The sequence below is a fragment of the Myiozetetes cayanensis genome, unplaced genomic scaffold (genome assembly GCF_022539395.1).
Source record: "Myiozetetes cayanensis isolate MyiCay16 unplaced genomic scaffold, myiCay2020 scf22, whole genome shotgun sequence".
In the NCBI taxonomy this organism is placed as follows: Eukaryota; Metazoa; Chordata; class Aves; order Passeriformes; family Tyrannidae; genus Myiozetetes; species Myiozetetes cayanensis.
Window position 1 is genome coordinate 2,885,656 of NW_026087434.1, and position 20,180 is coordinate 2,905,835.

Consider the following 20,180-nt stretch of genomic DNA (forward strand, 5'->3'; position numbering starts at 1 on the left):
ACTTCAACAAACAGAAATTAAGAATAGCAGGTGAAGAGAATTGTCCCTGATGCACCTGGTCAACAGATATTTATCAACCACAGAACAGTGGGAAAAAAAAGAACAAAATAAAATAAAAGTTATAGGCATTTAATTGGATAGGTTGATACAGCAAACGATCCAAAACAGCAGCAAAACACCCTTCAGCATAAACTCCACTGTCAAGTCCAGGTATTAAGGTAACTAAGAACTCCTGGTAGTCCCTTCACCTTCCCATGACTAGTTATATTACATTAAAATCAAATCAGACCATTAAAATACCTTCCTTTCCATCTGGCAGCAAAGGAGATGGTTGTTATGCCAAAGAGACTCTGAGATGAATTAAGTGTTTATGAACAGAACAACAACAGTTGGATGTACAATATAAACGAGTCACTTCTAGGAAGACAAACACAAAGTTTGCACAAAGCACAGGGCCCCAGCTTTCATCAAAACAGCAGGGAACAGAGAAATACAACAACTGGGAGCAAACCAGCCCTTCCAGCACCAATAAATCCCACATAAACAACATGTATGGATGCATAATAACCATTACAAAGCTCTAAATAGTTTAGATAAGCAGAGTCTTAGAGGTAAAAAGGATCAAAAGAAATGTAATAATACAATGCCTCTCGCATTTCTCACCAAGATTTCATTTGACACAATTACCTTTCATTAAAAGGAGATAAATCTCTGCCTGTCAGTAAATCTGCACTTCTATCAGATTTGTTTTCTGAGCAATGCTCAGGTTAAACAATTCAATAGTGTTCCAATTGTTAAAAATGAGAGAAAACAGAATTCATGCCCTTATCATTCAGAGATTAAGGAATGTCAACAAATATGCAAACCAAGCCAAGTCACCTGTAATACTCTTAATTTGACAAAAAGGAGAAAAAAGGTTTAGATAGATTTTAGTTCTGTATTTGCTGTTTGGAAGAGGAACTGCAAAGGAAGCTGCTTTATTTGGTTCTATAAACAGAATTTGAAATTGTTGTGGGTGGACCACAATCTTGCTCCTCTCAAGCTTATTTCTGCCCATTCACTCCCTTTTCCAGCCTTCTGCTAACACAAGTCAGGGTCCAAAAAAATCCCAGCGTTGTTTCTTTTCCCTCTCAGGGCAGGTGAGTGAGGAATGGTCAGAGTCTTGACATCAGCTCTCTGACCCTCCTGCTTCAGCCACAACACTGAGAATGGGAGAAGGAAGCAATTTGCTGCTAATAAAGGAGATTAGTAAATAATAACCTAGTGGGAGCAAAGCGAGGCAAAAACTCACTGGTTCCTCCTGGTCCAGCTCCACACTAACCTTGAACAGTGTTTTTCAGGCACAGCCTCTAAACATACAGTAGAATTTTCCTGTGGGGTCAAAAAGCCCAGGTTTGTGTTCAACATTCCTCAAACCAACCCTCTCATGTTTCAAAACAAAGCTGCACCTTGCCAGCACCAGCTGCCTTGGGCTTGCTCAACCACCCCCCAGCTTGCAAGTAAGGTTTGTCTACCTCCTTTTCATTTAGGCAGGGAAAAAACAACTTCATATAGAAAAGCCAAGATTGCCAGACACGGAATCATTTGTATTGCAAGATAAAAATCGCTATGAAAAGAACTTCTCTGTTTGGGCCTTTGAAAGGGGAGAATCTTGAGATAAACAACATCAAGTAGTTACTCAAACATGTCTCACTGACATTATCTATTTTGCCCTGAGAAAGCGTTGTAAGAACGGAGTCGTGCCTGGAATGCAAAATTTTCGTCCAGCTACACCTATTCCATGCCCATGGATCCAGTTTTCCCAACGCACATTCCGAGGAGAGAGACAAATAGAGTGGAACTCGATCACCATCTGCTGGCTCTCCCTACAAACTGCACATCCCAGAAATATTTATTATATATTCCATCTTTACCCGCACTGATAACTCGTTCAAAGCTGTAAACACAAAGAAAAACAGGATCTCCATGTTGGATATAGGTAATGTCTACATAGTCACACGTAAATAGGTATTAAATAAGCTACAAAACACAACAGCTGAAGCATTTACCCTCAATATTTTTCCTGCAGAACTCACAAGAAAATTAGTTTCTCATTGCTCTGAAGACTAATTCATGTAATCTACAGAACCATCAAAATTTGCCAACACAAATTCAGATTTCCTCAGACACAGCCCCAGTCTTGGTTGGAGCACCCATTAGCAGAGCTGAGCCTATACAGCAGAGTTTCACTTCCAGAGTCCTTTAAACCAGAAACTTCATTCCACCACATTTACTTGCTTGTCCTGGCATGGAATTGTATACAAGCCACATCTCCAGAGAACTCACCAGAGCCTTGGGAACCACTGATCACCAATTTGGGTACTGCTTCATTTCCACAGGACAAAAATTAAGAAGCAGATGAAATAAAGCTCCACTACCTCACCCAAAACTTCAGGAACTTTGCCAGACCAAGATGAATCTTAGGTTCAGACACTGAGAGGGAAAAGGGGACAGATGCACAATATTCTACTATAAACTAAGTGGGAAAGAGAGAAAAAGTAAGACAAAGAATACAGGGGAGGGAGTAGGTGGAACTGGACCTCAGCTTTCCTCAAATGGGGACCAGCACCAGTCAGATACAGAGGGAGGAACATGCAAGTAACACCTCAGCTGGCAGCATGTAAGGAGTTAGGAGTAATTAGGTGTATTTTTATGCCACAAACATGGCCTTGGAGAGAGATCAATATGCTAAATTGGGCCTAATAGGGCAGAGTTGTGCTGACATTGTTTTGCTGCTTTTAATACCTAAAGTGATACTTGATCATCAGGATGCTCCTCACAGTGACCAAGACAACCTGACCAGATCCAGGCCAGGTATCTTGGCATAGCACAAGTTCAGCCATGGTCTCAAAAACCATTTCTACAGCATGGTACATTACTTGTTTTCATAAGGTCAGATCCAATTTTTTCTGATTGAGGGTACCTGGACATCTCTTCCCAACAACCCTCTGAATCACCAAGCCCAAAGTAGCAATATGATAACTCAGCTGGCAGTTTTCCATTCTCTGCCTCTGTTTCTTAAACCACAAGGCTGTTATCAAAACCACAGGCTCCTATCAGAGCTACCAGAAGAGCCCTTAGTCCTCAGGAAGAGGAGATACATCAGACTTAAGAGCAACCTTTTAAGTGATTATTAGAATTACACAGTTACTGGAAGCAGAAGATGATAAGTTTCATGATAACTCAATTTCAACATGATTTAACTTGCAGAGTGTCTGTCATCTATCCAAATCACAGCTGAAAAAAATCAAACATGATCAAAAAAATATGATATACAGCATAAACATCAGTGTGCCTACAAAAGAACAGCTAATGATGGTCACTTATGAAAAATGTAAGTGAACACATTAAAAAAGCATTAAACTTCTGAAACAAAACCTGCACATGTATTTGTAACATGATGTAAACAGGAGCTTCATATAGAAGCAAACACTCACTTTCTCCTGCACAGCACCTACTGAGCCTTGAATAATAGTCACAGCCTATGTCTGAGTGCTTCCTTCACCAAGGATTTCAGAGAGGTTAAACATTAACTCAGCTTCCAAACCAGCTCACAAATCATCCTTGACTGAAATGCAGTCACATTAAAAAAACAAAAAAAACCAGAAATATAGATCTTGATAATCAGCACAAAGCTGTGCTGCAAAGAAAATCCAGAAAGCACTTAAAAACAGGAGACTTCAGTTTTACCCAAAGATTCCCATAAAACAGAGCAGAATAGAGCTGAAGATTTCCAACAGTGTCCAACTGACCAGCTGGGCACTCCTTCAGTACTGCAGGGACATTTTTCCAAGCCAAGAGGAGAACAAGCCTTAATAACCTGACACATTTCACCCCTTGCCCTGCTCTGGGACCAGCTCTGTTCCCAGCTGACTGGAACTAAGGATGCACCTGAAGCTCAGGAGCTCCTGCAAACCTGCACAGAGTCAATGGATTGCCATAACAAGGTGCAGCTACAGATGTTCAGGATTCAGCTGTAGAGCTGCAAAGGAGCAGTGCTGAATTTCTGAAGTTATCCTAATGATAAACATGCAGGATTTGAGCACAGGTGGTGCCAGTCACCAAAAAACTCATGTATTTCTAGTAGGCAGCATAATATGGACCAAAACATATTAAATCAAACTCAGAGAGAGGTTGGATGGAGCAAACAATCCTTCCCACTCAAAAACACAGCAGAGTATCCCCCAGGCAGCAGCTCTGATTTTTAGCCTCCTAAATTTTAACCAGTACAGCTGGGCCAGTCTGACCTTCTTGGAATCCAAGATTTATTATGCTTAAGGGAAATATAAAGGAATCTTGCTAGTTCATAAAGAAGTCCTGACGAAACACAAAACAAATAGGTGATCGGTATGAGCTAACACAGTCACAAAAAGATAAATCAAATCTCTCTGTGCTCATGTAACTTCTCCTCCTTTGTCACAGAACAGCAAATCTGGTTTATCTACAGGAAGCCATTATTATGTTTCCTCTAAAAAAACTGTGAGCAACAATCACAGAACAACCCTTAAATCCACCATCTCTGTGCTTGTTTAGATTTCTAGTCTCCATAGAAAATACAACCATTAAAAACTATTGAATGCAACAGCTCCTTTCAGCACTATGGCCCCAGACTACAAATGGAGATTTTCCAAGTTAAGTGTCTGTAACTGAAGAGGAGGAGAGCAAGAGGAAGGGAAAGAGGATGGAGTTTGGAGGAACACAGAGGATGAAAGCCAGAGAAGGAGACATAATGGAGAAAAGTAGGAATAGAAAAGTCTAGAAGTTTTCATTACATTGAAGCAATTACCAGAGTTTGTTTATCAAGTACAGACACTGATGATGAGTCCAACAGGGAGCATAAAAACTCACACAAACTGAAACATCCAGAGCTTGCCAAATCAGACATCTCTTAATCTCAACTACTGAACAAAGCAAATACAGAAATCTTACTCCTGTGTTGTTGATAAAGAGGATTCCTCTTTAGCTCCACTGTTCTCTAGTTCTCTCAGCACCCACTCAGGCAAAGAGCCTGAGCTATTGCTCAGAAGTCCTGCTGAATTTAGTTCTTCAATGGAAGTTGCCTATAATGAGAATAAAAGCCAAATCAACAAAATATATTACACCAAGACACTCTTTACATAGTTAAAGTTGTTCCTTATAGGAATACCTGCAGTAAAAACATCCATTTTCCAAAGAACTCAGTGGCAGATGCCACATTCTCAACTCATGGAAATTCATACAACAGGCAGTGATGTAAATGTTTTCCAGTACTTTGCTTCTTTCAGTATAGGTAGTTTTAGTATAAATTAGGACTGTTACCCCCCCTAAAGCTAATGCCAAGCATTGACACAGTATATTCAAGTTTTCAGAAAACGAACTTAACAAGCTTAACAACGTCTGTGTGAATAGTCATCTCTCACAGAAACACAGAGTGCTCTAATCACCTCTGATTACTGAAGTCACCACCTTCTAGCACATTCTTCCTCTCACAAAACTACTGTTTAAGACAAAAGAAAGGCTCAAGGGCTTTTTATTACATCTTTCCAAAGAACATGAAGAAAATTACCTGTTTCTTCAAGAACACTGATTTTTATAAGCCTTCTAATCTGAATTTTGAAGAAGACAGAGGTTTCATGGGAGGTTTTGCCCATTAACAGATTTTCCCAACATCATTTTTCACATTTCGTGGCAAATCAAAAAGAGGCCAATATATTTTGAGGATATATTTAAGTGAGTTTGTCTCACACTCACCAGGTAGGAAGGTAAACTTTTCAGCAATCCTTTCTCTGGTTTTTGTGTAAAAGGTCCCTCCAGGACTCCTCGCTTCAGCATGTGGAGCAGAAGTTTCGCATACAAGTTCCGATTCTTCCTTCCCTCTACTCCCACCCCTGCTCCTGAGGGTCTGCAGAGTTTTTTAATCCACAGTGCACATAGTTCTCGTTCTGAAAACACAGATATACCTCCTCACTACACATTTTCAGAGCAAATCAGACACACTGAAAAAACAGAACATCACTGGTCATCAGTTTCATGGGTGTCTCCCTTCTACCCAAAAGTTTAAAGCAAAACAAACAAACCCAAATGACCAAAACAAATAAAAGCGGTTATAAAAACAAGTCTTTCACAATAGTTCAAATTTACATATTCAAGAAGCAGTTCCTATAAATTCATGGTCCCCAGAACCTTACATCACTTCCAGGAATTGCATGTTTGGGAATCAAGCCGTAATAAGGACAGAACATATAAATCACCAGGAATTCTGCAGTCACTGCAAGAGCTGCCATTAACTGCGACTTACAGCCTGCATGAGCATTAATACTTAAAATACACAATAAATCTTCATTCATTAAAAAATAAATCTGTATTTACAGAAGTTCTGCTACCAGATAATGAAATTACTCACTTGCTTAAATGTTCACACAGAAAGGTCTTGATTTGTAGAGTATGTGCCTTTAATAATAACCAGTTTGTTGTAAAAAAAACAAGTTTATAAAACATCATTTACTAACTGATGTCCCTATTATTACACGTTCCTAACCGCATTTTAACACTTTTATAACAAGAAAATATTTGTAATTTGTAAGGGCCATCTCAAAACCAATGCCTCTAAGAAGCTTGTCATTTCTACTGTATTATGCTTTTAAAAAGAAATGCTAATGTGTTTATGCAAAAAGCATATTCACCTGGGGACAAGACAGATAAATTCAAACAATTGCAGAAGGTATCTAAAAAAATCCACCTGTAGAAGTCGGGTGAACCATATGTCAAAACCACACCACAACAGACATAAAGTTTCTGGCTAAACTGATACAAGTACATAGATACAAAATAATAGTTGTCAGTCACTTAGAATTCTGTTATTAACCTTTAAATGCCCATTTTTACCGTATTTATCCTGTTGCTTTAGAATGTAAGGCTTCATAGCCACAATATAGCGATCCAATTCTGCATCCAGTTTTTCAGAGATTTCGTCTTCGCTGCTCATTTTGCAAGACCATCCACCGCGTTGGAGTAGAAAAAGGCCCAAATATTCACTTTACATCAGGCTCTCCTCATCCCGGGCCCCGCAGAGACATGCTTGGAACTGCGCAGCAAACAAAACGAGATGTTTTATTACGCTCAAATAAACACCAAACTGAGAGGGATTGTTTGCAAATAGCAGATACACGCGGCGGTTCACAAGAATGTGCTTGTTTGGATTCGAAACCGAACGTCCAACCACACGCCAAGTGTATTCATTGCACCCAATTTGTACAGCGCACCTCGAGGCGTTTGTGCGGTGCCGCGTTCCTAACCTGTTATTCCTTAGAATTAGAGAGGTTTGGGGTTTTTTTTAATGCAGAGGGGTGGGATAAAGGAGAAACAAGTAGAAAAAGTGGAAACCAGAAGTAAGTAGAGATACAGTTAAAAGCGGCAGAACCAGAAACGTTATCAGGGCTGGTTTTCAAGGAAGCGTCGCTGCAGGGACAAGCGCTCATCACCAACCTGTCACAGAACCACGGGATGGATGCTCGGGGCTGGCAGGGACCCAAAGGGATCATCGCGCCTTAAGTGAATCACTCTTAAGCGAATATAGGGGGATTGACCCCATAACCTCGGTGTTACCAGCGCCGGGTCTGACCAACCGAGGGTCATTTCCCAGCTGGAGCGGGGACCGTTTTTTTGTGCATTCCGCCCGCAACCCGCACGCCCCCGTGCCCGCCGCTCCCTCCCCTGCGCACAGACCCGGCCCTTCATCCCTTCATCCCCCCATCCCTGCCCCGACCCTCCCCCGGGCACCTCCCCGGCCGCTGCCCCTTTACCTCGGGAGGGCAGGGCAGGGCCGGGCCGGGCCCCCCGGACGGGGCAGGCAGGGCCGTGCCGAGGCGGCGGGTCCCGGCCCCGCTCGGGGCAGGCAGGGCCGGGCTGAGCCGGCGGCCGAACGTTCAAACCGGCCCCGCTCCCGGCGGCCCCGCGGGCCCCGCGCGTTTCCGTTTCCGCGGGTGACACGGCCGGGACAGCCCGGCCTGGAGCCCCACCCGAGACAGGGACTGGGCTAGGGAAGCTGCTGATACCCAAAAAGCGCCCGGGGGAAGAACGGCCTGGGCTTAATAAGAGTGCGTGGGAGGTGCTGGGGATGCGCGGCGGGGACGCGGTCGCAGCCCGAGCTCGTTAAGCGATCGGGCACCGATCCCCCCTGCGAGCGCTGACAGCAGCTGTGCCAGGGCACGGTCAGGGTGGAGCTCAGGGAAAGGTTCTTCCCCCAGAGGGTGGTCGGGCACTGAACAGGCTCCCCAGGGCAGTGGGCACGGCCCCAAGGCTGCCAGAGCTCCAGGAGGGTTTGGAAACTCTCGGGGACATGGTGGGACCCTTGGGATGGTCCCGTGCAGGGCCAGGAGATGGACTTGGATGATCCTTGGGGGGTCCTTTCCAGCTCAGGATGTTCTGTGATTCTGTAACATTTCTACCCCCAAACCCGTGGCTTACACTTCTTCTGCAGCCACGCTGAGAAAACCGAAAGGAAAGATCCAAAAGAAGAGAGAAAGAACCCCAAAGAATTAGAGAAATCTCCCAGGCCTTCGAGCTCTTCAGTCTCTTCTTCAGTCAACGATTGTGTGTGCAATCCCAAATAAAACCTCTGGCTGATTCATTTATTTCTCCTTCCCCAACAATCTGTCACGGGCCTTACTGCGTGTGTAGCGCCTAAAGCGCTTTTATCTCGAACGAACAAACTCTTCAGCTCTCCTAAGCTTGATTCACATGCACGTTCACATCAAACAAGAAATCCTTAAATGCAGGGTAGAAAATTGGCTGTTTTCTTTGATTCCTCAGCTAATCTTCAGCAGAAGTGATTCCGCTCGTTGGGTGATAGCTCTGACAGCTACACCGGTGCCTGCTCAGGTTGCCTTAAACCCACATTTGGAATGGCAGCAGTGCAAAAAATCAGTGATGGAATATTTCATCCGTGGTTGAATCTCATGGGTAGGTTACAAAGATGATCTATTAGCTTTAAATTCCAAATTTAAAATATGTGTCATTTAATATAACGTGGAAGATGGGACTGCTTTTCATCTGGTTTAAAACCGTGATAGGTTCTTGCAGACTACCAGGTGGCTGAACTTGCCCAATTTTTCCCCTCTGAATCATCACTTCAGATAACCAGATTTGTCAGGGAATTTTGTAGTCAATATAAAATCAATTTGTCCACATCACAGGAGACAGAGGAGAGTTTTATTAGTTGCTAGAAAATGAGAGGCTGAATGGACTGAAGAAGTGACTCTCTCCAGGCAGGTTTTCCAAGGGCAGGACATCAGCATGTTGGTCAGGTATCCAGGGAGAGGTTTGCATTTCTGTCCAGCTTTGCAAATCTGGTTTTCACCCTTGAAAAGGGATGGAATTTCTAAGCCACCCTTTTTGTTGTTATTCATTGATTTTTTTCTGTACATTTGCCCTCAGATTTGGGTATGTCCCTGTCATTCTCATCACAAAGTACTTAGAAAACCTGAATTTGCTGGAATATGGTGAAAAAGAGAAATTTCCTGAAGGAATAGCTCCAGTTTCTGGGTCTGCTTACCAAGGCAGAGCAGGGTGGCCAGAGAGGCTGAATCCTACCTGCAGTGATTTGATAACTGCATAACTTCTGTCCAAAAAAATGAAAGAAAAATAAAAGATTGAAGAAGTTACTGAGGTCTTATCTCCAGCCAAAGCTGCAGCCTGGACATGAGGAGCACTGATGTGCACTGACCCTCCTGAGGAAATCACTATGGATACACTGTTACAGAACACAGACATATGCCAGCCAGAATACAGAATACTCCCAATTTGAATTGTAAAAATATGATCATTTAAGTAAAACACATTTCAGTACTTTTTTATTCACCTCATTTTAGCATGTTCTCTTATCTCTGTAACTGTCTCAGCAGGTTGCCACAAGTAACATGAACACAGCTTAAGGCATTCTTTCAAACATCTCAAAAAAAAAAAGAGGGGGAAAATAAAAAAGAAAAAGGCAGGTTTCACTGCCTCCTACAAGCCTCTGGAACACTTGGAGTTGCAAGACATTATTTTTCAGACCTTCTGAGCAAATCTTTCATGTCTGAAAAGTTGTGATTCACAAACACCTCACTACTTCAAAGAGTTAACGGGTCACAGATTTTTTTTTTTTTTTTCCTCCCTCTTCTTGCTTCAGGAGACTGGATAATAAATTCAGCATGTGAACATTGGCTCCTAAGGGTGATCCTTTCAAGTGTTCCAGCACTGCATATCCAGTGAGGGAGCAGGGCCAGCTGACGAGCTCAGTCATTATCCTGCTGCATGGGAAAGTAGAACTGGGGAAATTTGCTTAGAAAAAAAATCTCAGTTTTCTTGAGGCAACTGTTTTCGTGCAAAATACGAGTCATTTTGGGGCCAAGCAGCCTTCTGGTGGCAGGGAATGTTACCTGTACTTCCACCAACCTCACGGGGTTTGCCGGGAAACACAAGTTAATATTAAACTGTGTTTGGTGTCTCAGCGACGTCCTGGACGTCCTGATCCCAGAGAGGGATCCACACGACATTTTAACTACATTTCCAAACTGGTTGGTTCCTGCCAGCTGCTCCATGGATGGGTTAGAAGAAATTATGGCTATCTTGGCCTGTAGTCAAATGTCATTTGAGGATCCCACTTTGACATGTTGGGAACCGAAACACAGCACACGTTGTACCGATGAAATACCCACTCCAGCTGCCAGCATGAATTTGTCTGTCTCTACATTAGAAAATTAAATTGCTGATGGGTACAAAGTATTAAATACTTAATAATAGCTGCCTCAATCTCTCCTTAACAGTAGGAAGCATAAGGACAAATTATATCAGTCATACTATTAAAATATTCATATGCAGCCTTCAAAAAAAAAAAAGATAATTAGAGTATGTTCAGAGTTGTTTAATGGCAGCTGTAGCATCTTAAAAGTAGTTTGATCTTAATGTTAAATGGTCCTTTTAAAAGTTCTACAGTAGCTTGCATGCTGTGTAACTTCCTTATGCTTTTAATCAGAGAAAAGGCTTTTGTACTGCAGAGGGAACTACATATATGACTCACTACAATTCACTATACGTGCACAACAGGTATTTCTCTATCACTTTCTAGTATGTTGAAATCATAATTACTTTTTTTCTGAATGGAAATACACACATAAGCACAAAACTTGCCGGACTGGATCATACCAGTGAGCTGCCTGTATCATAAATCAAATTAAAAGCACAATTCGCTTCAAAGCTACTTAAAGACCAGAGCTCAGTGCTGTTGCTCAATGGTGTGCAGTTCTCTTAAAAAAAAAAAAAAAAAAAAGAAGCAGTTACATTGTGTAATATTGAAACAGTGGTAAAAATTAACAGTTGTTTAAAACAACAGTTTCAGGTGAAGTCAGAATCTCAAAACCCGAAACCGTCCTAGTAACTTTTAATTAATTTTTTTAATATAAAAAAATACTTTATGTGATGTTATTGACATTTAAATCGTGGCTGGATATTTGGCTTCTAAAGTAATTTGGAAATCTCAGTCTTTCTACTTAACGTAAATTCTGGAAGATCCCAGGCTGATGACCCTCTGTCTATCCATAATTAAAGGTCCACTCCCTGTCACAGGGGAGTGTTAATGGAATCAGAACCCAGCTAATTACCCATGATTAAGGCCTTTCAGTGTAAATCAGTCCAGAGCTAAAGGATTTGATTGATGATGAGGTAATACCAAATAAGAGCACACTAGTGGCTGAAAATCACTTTATTGTAAAGCGACCGCTATTGAGGAAGTCATTTACAGTTGCATAATTTGGGAAATATCAAAGAGAAGCAGCATTGCAGGGATTTGGAAGAAGGCAGAGAACGGAGGTTAATGGCTCAAATAATGTGTCATAGCTTGTGGAAGAGGCTGGTGGGGATTGTGGGAGGGAAAAGGCTGAGGCTGCATTCCCAGAGTCTGGAGTTCACCTGGAAGTTTACACTTTTCCTCTGGTATGTGAAATGTTCTGTCTCAGTAAGGCAGAAATTTAGTACTGTATTATGTATTTCATTCATGCTTCATCTTCACATGGTTTCATGTCTGATGGGTCCTTCTTCACAAGAGTTGAGAAAAAGCCACGCTCTGTTGGAAACAAGAATTTGGGTTAAATTCTTGAAACGCGCCTGAAAACAACGTCTCACGGACCCTGTGGGGTGAGAGGTCACTCTCTGCATCACAGGAAAACATCTTGAAGAAACACACTGATTTTGTTTCTGTTTCAATGAAAGCTAAGCTACGTGCATCAGAAGCCAAGCCAAATGTGAGGAAAGATGTTTTTGTGGTGCATAATCTGTGCTTTTCCTCCACTTAAAAATGAAAATAAAACTTACAAGGAAAATTCTGTGCAAGGAATGTTGAGAAAACAAATGCAAAACATTCCCTCTTCTAACAAACATCAGTGTTGGCTGTTTATTTCTTCTAAAAGCCTGTTTGGCCCTGTGAAGCAGTTCCTTCAGCATCAATTCCTCACCACAGCTATCACCTGCTTTTTATCACTCTTGGTCCAAAGTGTGTTTCTGATCAGCATAAGGTGGGAATAATTCACCAGAATGGGAGGGAATATACCAGGTCCTCAGGGCTGCAGCAGTGCTCAGGCTCTTTACCCCTAGAGGAGGTGCTGATCCAAAGATTCCTGAAATCCCAGAATACTTTTACATATGGCCTTTTCTTTGGGCCAGAGCACCTTTAGATAGCACCTTCTAGAATGGGAGAGGAATTAAAGCAGGGCTTGAGGTATCCAAAAGAAACTTCTGTGCATTATTTCCTGCTCCAAAACACCCAATAACTCCAGTCCAAGGCAGATGAATTAGCCACTCAAAGAGGGCTTGAAGATGAGCTGTGACACTGCCCCCCACTTTAAAGCACTTGTAATTCCAAGAATTCCAAAGACCCAGAAGCTGGCTTGGGATCAGCCTCGGTCCTACCTTTGAAGCAGGCGGGGAGGGTGAAGTTGCCATCCACACACGCCACGTCCACAGTGTAGGCACAGGATTTTTCCTTGTTCTTGCAGAAGAAGGACACAGTTTCACCGTGCAGGATGCCCTCCTTGAGGTCGTTCTGAACCCTCTTCTTCTCACCATTGTATAACACTACAGCTTTCTTAACTGGTATCTTGCATGGTGCTGTAAAAAAACCCCAGTTATAAGGAAGATGTGAGGATTTGAGAAAGGGGTAGAGCAGATTCCATCAGACTCCTGTACAAGTGCCATTTTGGAATGAAAAACAATGTGTCCCCCATGTATAGAGAGAGAACTTCTGCTGGTATTACAATGCTGAAGAAACTGAGACCCCTAAGCAGAGGGTCAAAAGTTTCCAGTGGAAATCCAGCCTCAGGAAAATTTCTGATGATATTAAATAGGAAGAGGAGAGGAAATACTCAGGCAAAAAATAGTTATGTGGCTGATTTTTGAAGTCACTTCAGATACATCATTCATACATATAATCATACCATTCATACAGTGTTCAATGTTGGTCTTAGATTATCAGGGCCTTTCAATTATGCTTTTGGTTTCCCTTTGAGGGCAGCTCCTGCACAGATCAGTAATGAACAGGCAGAGTCTGACAGGAAAATGCAGTTTTCTGTGGTTTCTAACAGGTGGTATGTGCATACCTCTACAGATTGGCTTTGTGGACCAGTTTCCAGTCTTTTCACACCGGGAATGCTTGGATCCCTCCATCACATAGGTGGGCTGGCAGCCAAAGCTGACACTCTCATTGTAGTGGTACGTCCTGCGGACAGCAAACTCTATGAATCCATTTTCTATCCCTATTGGAGTGGGGCAGGTGACAACTGTGGGACAAAACCAAAACCAGAACCAGAACTTTATCCATGCCTCAGGTCTGAAAAACACATTATATACCTGAAAAATACATAAAACTTCCATGGTGGTTCATTTCAGCCCCTTGCACAGGAAAACACAGCTCAGAAAAAAGAACAGCAAAACCACAGCAAACAAATAAACATTGCTTGTTTTAAATACACACCTGTGGCTATAGCAAAAAAACCCTACTTAAACATGGCATAGTTCCACTGAAAGTTCTTAGGACTAAGAGTAAGGTTGGTTATTTCCTATACAAATCCAAGCTTAGAATAAAATGCTGGCTGCACGCTGGAGGCCAGGCTCGGATTCCCCACTGGGAACTACGCTTAGCAGGGTTTGTTTACATAACCTTTATACCTGCAGCAAATATTTTGGCAATCCCGTGTTGCCTGAGCAATCCCCTCACACCACACGAGCCTGACTTGCAGAATAATTCCGCTGTACGTCTGCAACAGGAGTTGCTGATAAAAATAAAATATTGAGGTTGTTCCTGTAGTTCTGTGTATAAAATTCCAGGGCGTATTTTTAGGTGCTCCTTACCCTTGCACTCTGGAATGCTGCTCCAGTTCCCGTTGGCCATGCAGGTGGCTGTCTCGTTCCCAAAAAGGGCCAGGGGAGGGACACACTCAAACGTGATGGTGTCCAGGAAATTAGAAACGTTCCCAGGCTTGGAGCGGCGGTAAGAAAGGACTCCAAATTCCGGGATGGGGGGAGGTGGGCAAGTCACCGCTGCAAAAGCACAGCATTCGTGGAAATCAGAGCTTAGAGATCAGATTATTCCTGGAGTCAGAGGAGCAACGTGTTTGTAACTAAATGAACCCACAGTGCCCTTCATGGAGTCAGAGCTGACAAAGCAAATAGTTCAGATTAAAGGTCTCGGGAGCCCGAGAGGGTGGAATTCATGATTTGTGCTGTATTTCTCAGACAATGTTATTGCTCTTTCAGTAAAGTCTTTATGCAGGACAGGTTAGACAGCAAAACCCTGTATAGCAGTGCAAAGGCATGACAATATCCTCTTTTTATACACGGGGAGGAGGAATTTGAGTGGATAAACATCTTACCTCCAGCTGTAAATAGCATCCCTGATCCTGGCCTTTTGTACAGACCTTTAAACTGTATTTCTCTAAAATCCACAGACCTAAAACCAAACATACAGGGTTTTGCTGGATTTTTCCTAACCATTTTTTCGCACTGCACTGTGGAAGGTCTCTGAATAAGAGTAAATGTTATTCTGAGTGATGGAAAAGAATCTTTCTGGAATAAGAATGTTCTTTAATATTGAAACACATACGTTGACACTGTGGAAAAGTTCCAGTCCACTTTCCATCTGCCATGCACTGGCTTGATCTTGACCCAACGAGTTTGTAGCTGTTAAAAAAAAAAAAAAAAGACCTGGTTATCAGAGAGCTTAAGGAACAGGGACAAAAATCAAGTTGTTCTCTGCAAGAAAAAGTAACATTTCTTACAAACAGATTTAAGAGTCCAGCTCTGAAATCCTTCTCTAGTCCACCTCTTCCTGAATTTTAGATTCAAATATGATAAACTGTTAATTTTCAAGTATTGCAAAGATCCAGGCAGAAGGCTGGATATAACAAGATGTTTTGCTTATATTGTTTTATATATTAATGTCTATGATTGATTAATACTATGGATATTTGTAAGTAGCAAACATTTATCTGTGATTGCTAATGTAAATGTTTTCGTTTCTTGGGAGGACTTCCTAGCTCATTATGGCAATGAGGATCAAATATTGCAAAGAACTGAGCACTCTTAAGAACTAAAGTTACATTATTGTGTTTTAATGCCAGACACTCACTTCAGTTTCCATCTGCACACTAAATGCTTCTCTCCCATCCTCTGCACTTACGTTATTAGCCTTTACTCTGAGCTTTAAAGAAATATTCACGTGTCTCTCATTTTAACATCACACAGCTGAAAATCAGTCAATTATAATTAGCAACATCAAATCAAGTCCCATTGCTGCGTTTGGTGTCACAGTTGAATTTATTTATTCCTTATCTTGTTCCTGTTCTGCAGAAGAAGGAGATAGTTGAGACTGTTGACACTTCACTGAACTCCAGGCTATGTCTCACCTTCCAGGTAAGCACTGTTTAGTCATTAATTACCCAAGTAAAATGAAATACTATCAAATATTTCCCTGCATTAACCATAACTATTTTTCTTTGAGTGCATCCTCATTTCTAAAGTTAGTGAGTAGCCTTGAGTAAAAGTGCATTTACTGCAGGGACCAAGTTAGGATTAACCTCTTGTTTTCATTTATTGAGCTTGGAAAGGCACAGAAACACAATTTCCAGTCTCCAGAGCCAGACAGCACAACAACTTTGATGGAGATTATCCACTCTGCTGTAGGATTGCATCTCATGATGTAATAAGAGGATTTAAAAAGCAGGGGGAAGCAGTCCAGAATAAATCTTTGCATAAAATCTCTGCTGTTTTGATAGTTCCCATATTTGTAAGACTGTGCTTCGGAGTAGCAAGGCTCCAGGATGTTACAGCCAAGACTGAACAGAGGATCACCAGATAGGCTTTATTTTTATAATTTTGAAGTGTAGATGAGTTTTTATGTGCAGTTTTCCAAGTTCTCTGCCTTGCAATATGGCAGTGGGTGATACTGGAATGTAATAATGTGATATAGGTTGTTTATTTAACAGCATGAGCAAGGGAATGCTTACCCTGGATCACATGAAAAATTTATAGTACTCTGATACAGGTGGTCTACAAAATCAATTTTTCCATTCTCCAACAGTCCAGGAGGGGTACATCTCTTTGCTGTTCGTTAAAGATAAAAAGAAAGGATAATATTATTTCATGAGGCATGAAATAATGATTTCATTATGATGGGAACAAGTTGATCGTAAAGGTTTCATCCTGGTATCTTCCATATGTCCCTGCTCCCATGCACTGCATTTCAGAAGTCTGGATGTTCTGTTTCTATCAAAACATAGTCATTCTGGAGCTTTTTTTGACTGATTATTTTTTTTATCATTTGATTGTCCGAGAAATACAACTCCGATGCGGTGAGATGATGAAAATGAGCACGTAAGGGAAGAACGACCGGCGATGGAGGTGTTTCTGCTTGAACACACGTGATTGCTCACACGGCCCAGAAATCCCCTCCTCAGGGCAGTGCCCAGCAGCAGGGGGGGAGCAGGATTTTGGGGGGTTACTCACGGAGGCACAGCAGGGTGTTGAAGGCCCACTTGCCGGTCGGCAGGCAGGTGTACTTCCTCTGGCCGTTGTTGGGGATGAACCCCGGCCTGCAGGTGTATTCCACCTCCTCACCCACTTCATACACCTTTTTGTCCTCATGAATGGTGGCAAACAGCACTTCTGGAGGCCTGGGACACACTGGAGGAAAGGAGACACTTGACAAGAAAGCGGGGAGAAGCACAGGTTTCTGTGTCATCATCAGTTATAGGATCATCCTGTCCTGTACGTGCCTTAGTGAGGCAGCTGATGGCTGCCATAATTATTAGTCATTAAAAAAAAATATGTTCTTCTTCTTCCCCTTAGCAGCTCTATCAATGCCCCTCAGTTTGATTTGGTGTCACTTTTTTAACTAAAATTTGTTCCTCCTTCAAAATAGGCTTATGAAGGTGGTCTGCAAAATGAGTCAATTAGGGCAAATTACTTTGGACAGAAGAGGGTAAGAGGGGCTTACAAGCAAATTAATGTATTTCCTTTGTAACCAAAATCAGGTATTTTTTTTCTTGTAATTAAATTTCTTTTCCTCTGTTTTCTCCAAATTTTCTGTTCACTGGGGCAAACCCTCTGTTACATCAAACAGCTCTGATTCCAAAACAGCTCTAACATGTTGACAGCGGGAACAAACCCAGAGGGTGAGAACAGGAGGGAGCAGCGAGGGAGGAACGGAGGGTGCAGCCTGTGCTCCTGCAGAGGACGTGGAGAGAGGCTCCTGCTGGGATTGTGGGGAGAGGACAGGGACAGAGAGCTTGTGCTGGAGGAATGAATGGCAAACAGAGGGAGGAGGTAAATGAAACAGTGCCCAGAGCTCTTGGTGTGGGGGAAAGAGGAGACAAGTGAGGCAGGAGCTGTGCTGGATGGAAGGGAGAGCGAGGTGAGTGGGAGGGATGGAACAGGTTAATTCCAGGCAGGTGCAGTGCCCCCCTGGAATGCAGGCGACCCACAACTTCGATCTAGTACTTCTTCTGTTTCCCTTAATTTTATTCTCTTGTATACAGCAACTCACCTCACCATGGGGAGAGACAGAGGAAGGAAAGGGAAAAGAGCAGAAACCGCTTTCAGAGAAAATCCCTGATCAAAACACTTGACCGGAATTATCTAAAAGCTTTAAAAATCCTCTTGTTTTCTCCAGCTTCCCCTCATTCCCACTTAGCAGGATGGGGTTGCCCTTAGGAAGTGGAAGACACTTACCTTTCGCTGCCAGAGCCCCGTGGCTCAGAGCCACGACGCCCACGAGCAGCGCCAGGGGGTTCATCGCCGCCAGTCCCCGACGTCCCGAGTGACCCTCGGGCCGGGGTTTCTCCCCTTAAAACCCAAGGCACCCACAAAAGGGTGGTTACATATTAACTCTCTGTGTTTATTCCCATCCCAGTAAACAGAAGATAAAAAGGTTCCTTGTGCTGCTGGTAATAGAGGCTGAACCAACCATCACATGGTGGGCTGGTGAATAATGCAGGGATTCACACGGCGGTCTGGGCTCCAAACGGCTCCTCTCGGGGTCTTTCTGGGGAGCATCTCCTGTTGGGATTGGTGGTGCTGGAAAAGAACAGTATTGTCTTCTCAGCATCTTTTAAAGGATGAGGATATTTGGAATGTGATATTGGATTAATTAACGGAGCTGTCACTAAGGAGCTCGTGTTTATCGTCTGAGTGTCTATATTTCTGTATACCAAAGACTCCTGAGAGTTGTAACAAAACATTTTTAAGGCAAAGTGATCGGTGTTGGAGTGGCATTGACATTGGCAGGTACCAACTTCATGCCAGTTTACACCAGGTGATGATCTGGCCTGCAACTTGAGGCTTCAGGGGCCTGTTTGATCCTATTCCTGTCATCAATAAATGTCTTCCAATAACCACATAACCAAAAGCAGCAGAGACAGTGCCCAATGCCAGCACTGCAGGAAGGATGAAATTATGCTGATTTGTGACAAGGGGGTCAAACTTAAGTCATGTTTTTGGGTGGTATTAAACCTTGATTTGGTGCTGCAATTTGGGGTCGTGGAGTCAGAACTCCACAGGTATCAGCTGAGGTTCTGATACTGCAGTTCTCCCAGTTTAGGAGATTTTTAACTGTAGGAGCATCTGAAGTGCAACCAAAATAACATTTGTGTAATCATTGTTCCACAGTTTGGTGTTTCTAATCTAAGTATCCTCCTCCTCTGCTGACTCACAGCCTGTGAGGGGGAGTGAGGGACATTTGAAGCTCTAGGAGAAGCTGGGTTATGTCAAGCACTCACCTCTGGGATCTTTGATAGTTTGTTTATTTATATTTGTTTTATGAAATTTCTCTGTTTGCATTTAAAGCACAAATTTTAGCCACAACATTAAACAAGTGGGAACACGCTATTCTTCTCAGAAAGAAAAGGCTGTGAGCGTCCTGCTCAGAATATTTACCAAACACGCAGTGCCAAAGGGCAAAGTACCGGTGCTAAATCAACAGAAAAAAAATTGACTTCGTTTTCTGTATTTACATCTGATTATTCTTCCATTTGTCACATCCTGCTTCTTCCCCTTCTCTTTCACAAGCAGCCTTTCCCTTGAAGACACGCTGCGGTGCTGTAATGAACTTTATTGCCTCTGCTTTAATCCTTCCTCTAGATCTGCCTGCTGCGTGGATTCCATCCCTTCCTGTGTTTAAAAAAGGACGAAATGGGCACAATTGGGGACGTTTTGGCGCTGTCCCTTCGCGGTTCCCCCCTGCCCGCAGCAGATGGCGCAACGAGCTCTGCCACAGGAGGGAACTCCCCAGGTTTTCTGTAAAAGAGGGGGAAAAAGGTTAAATTATCTGCGCGTTATTTTCCCGATGCGTTTTGTGTGTGTGTGAGAACTTTGCTGCTCTTAAAATCGAAACTTAAAAAAGTGCAGGCAGAACTGAGAAATGAATATTTATGCATTTCACGTGACTGCATAGTAGCTGCAATGTTGTGATTCTTTGTGAAAAGGTGTTTTCTCTGCATCAAGAAACGTTAGCATGGATGTTACAAATAATCTTGTATTTCCCAGTAATTGGAGAAGTCCAGGGGAGATCTCTGAGTTGATCACAGGGCTGGAGCCCCCTCTGCCATGGAACCAGGCTGGGAGAGCCAGGAGTGTTCACC

The 20,180-nt window shown here is 42.7% G+C and overlaps 2 protein-coding genes across 3 annotated transcripts in view; both read right to left on the reverse strand.

Moving 5' to 3' along the window:
• The window catches only part of CEP112 (centrosomal protein 112), a 150,123-nt gene extending 142,487 nt beyond the window's left edge, over positions 1–7,636 (reverse strand). Inside the window, 4 exon segments of the mRNA XM_050319264.1 lie at positions 4,969–5,099; positions 5,770–5,960; positions 6,904–7,102; positions 7,504–7,636. Of these exon segments, the coding sequence (XP_050175221.1) occupies positions 4,969–5,099; positions 5,770–5,960; positions 6,904–7,003 (422 nt within the window). The 5' untranslated portion in view covers positions 7,004–7,102; positions 7,504–7,636.
• Positions 7,637–11,743: 4,107 nt separating this feature from the next.
• On the reverse strand, positions 11,744–18,431 carry APOH (apolipoprotein H). Of its 2 annotated transcripts, XM_050319261.1 has the most exons (8): positions 18,274–18,431; positions 17,050–17,226; positions 16,551–16,647; positions 15,149–15,225; positions 14,398–14,586; positions 13,647–13,826; positions 12,961–13,158; positions 11,744–12,118 (listed from the first exon to the last, which is right to left on the reverse strand). In XM_050319261.1, exons 1-8 carry the CDS (start codon positions 18,335–18,337, stop codon positions 12,048–12,050), a joined length of 1,053 nt encoding a protein of 350 aa, XP_050175218.1. In that variant the 5' UTR covers positions 18,338–18,431; the 3' UTR covers positions 11,744–12,047. The 2 variants fall into 2 exon arrangements, with proteins under 2 accessions (XP_050175218.1, XP_050175219.1); XM_050319262.1 differs by lacking the exon at positions 17,050–17,226 and having other exon boundaries at positions 18,274–18,381.
• Between the last annotated feature and the right edge of the window lie 1,749 nt (positions 18,432–20,180).

Coding starts and splice junctions, on each gene's coding strand:
- APOH (XM_050319261.1), bottom strand. CDS start 18,337: ATGAACCCCCTGGCGCTGCTCGTGGGCGTCGTGGCTCTGAGCCACGGG. Junction 15,226..16,550: donor AATTTTTCATGTGATCCAGG/GTAAGCATTCCC, acceptor TTTTTTTAACAG/CTACAAACTCGTTGGGTCAA. Junction 14,587..15,148: donor AACTTTTCCACAGTGTCAAC/GTATGTGTTTCA, acceptor GTGCTTTTGCAG/CGGTGACTTGCCCACCTCCC.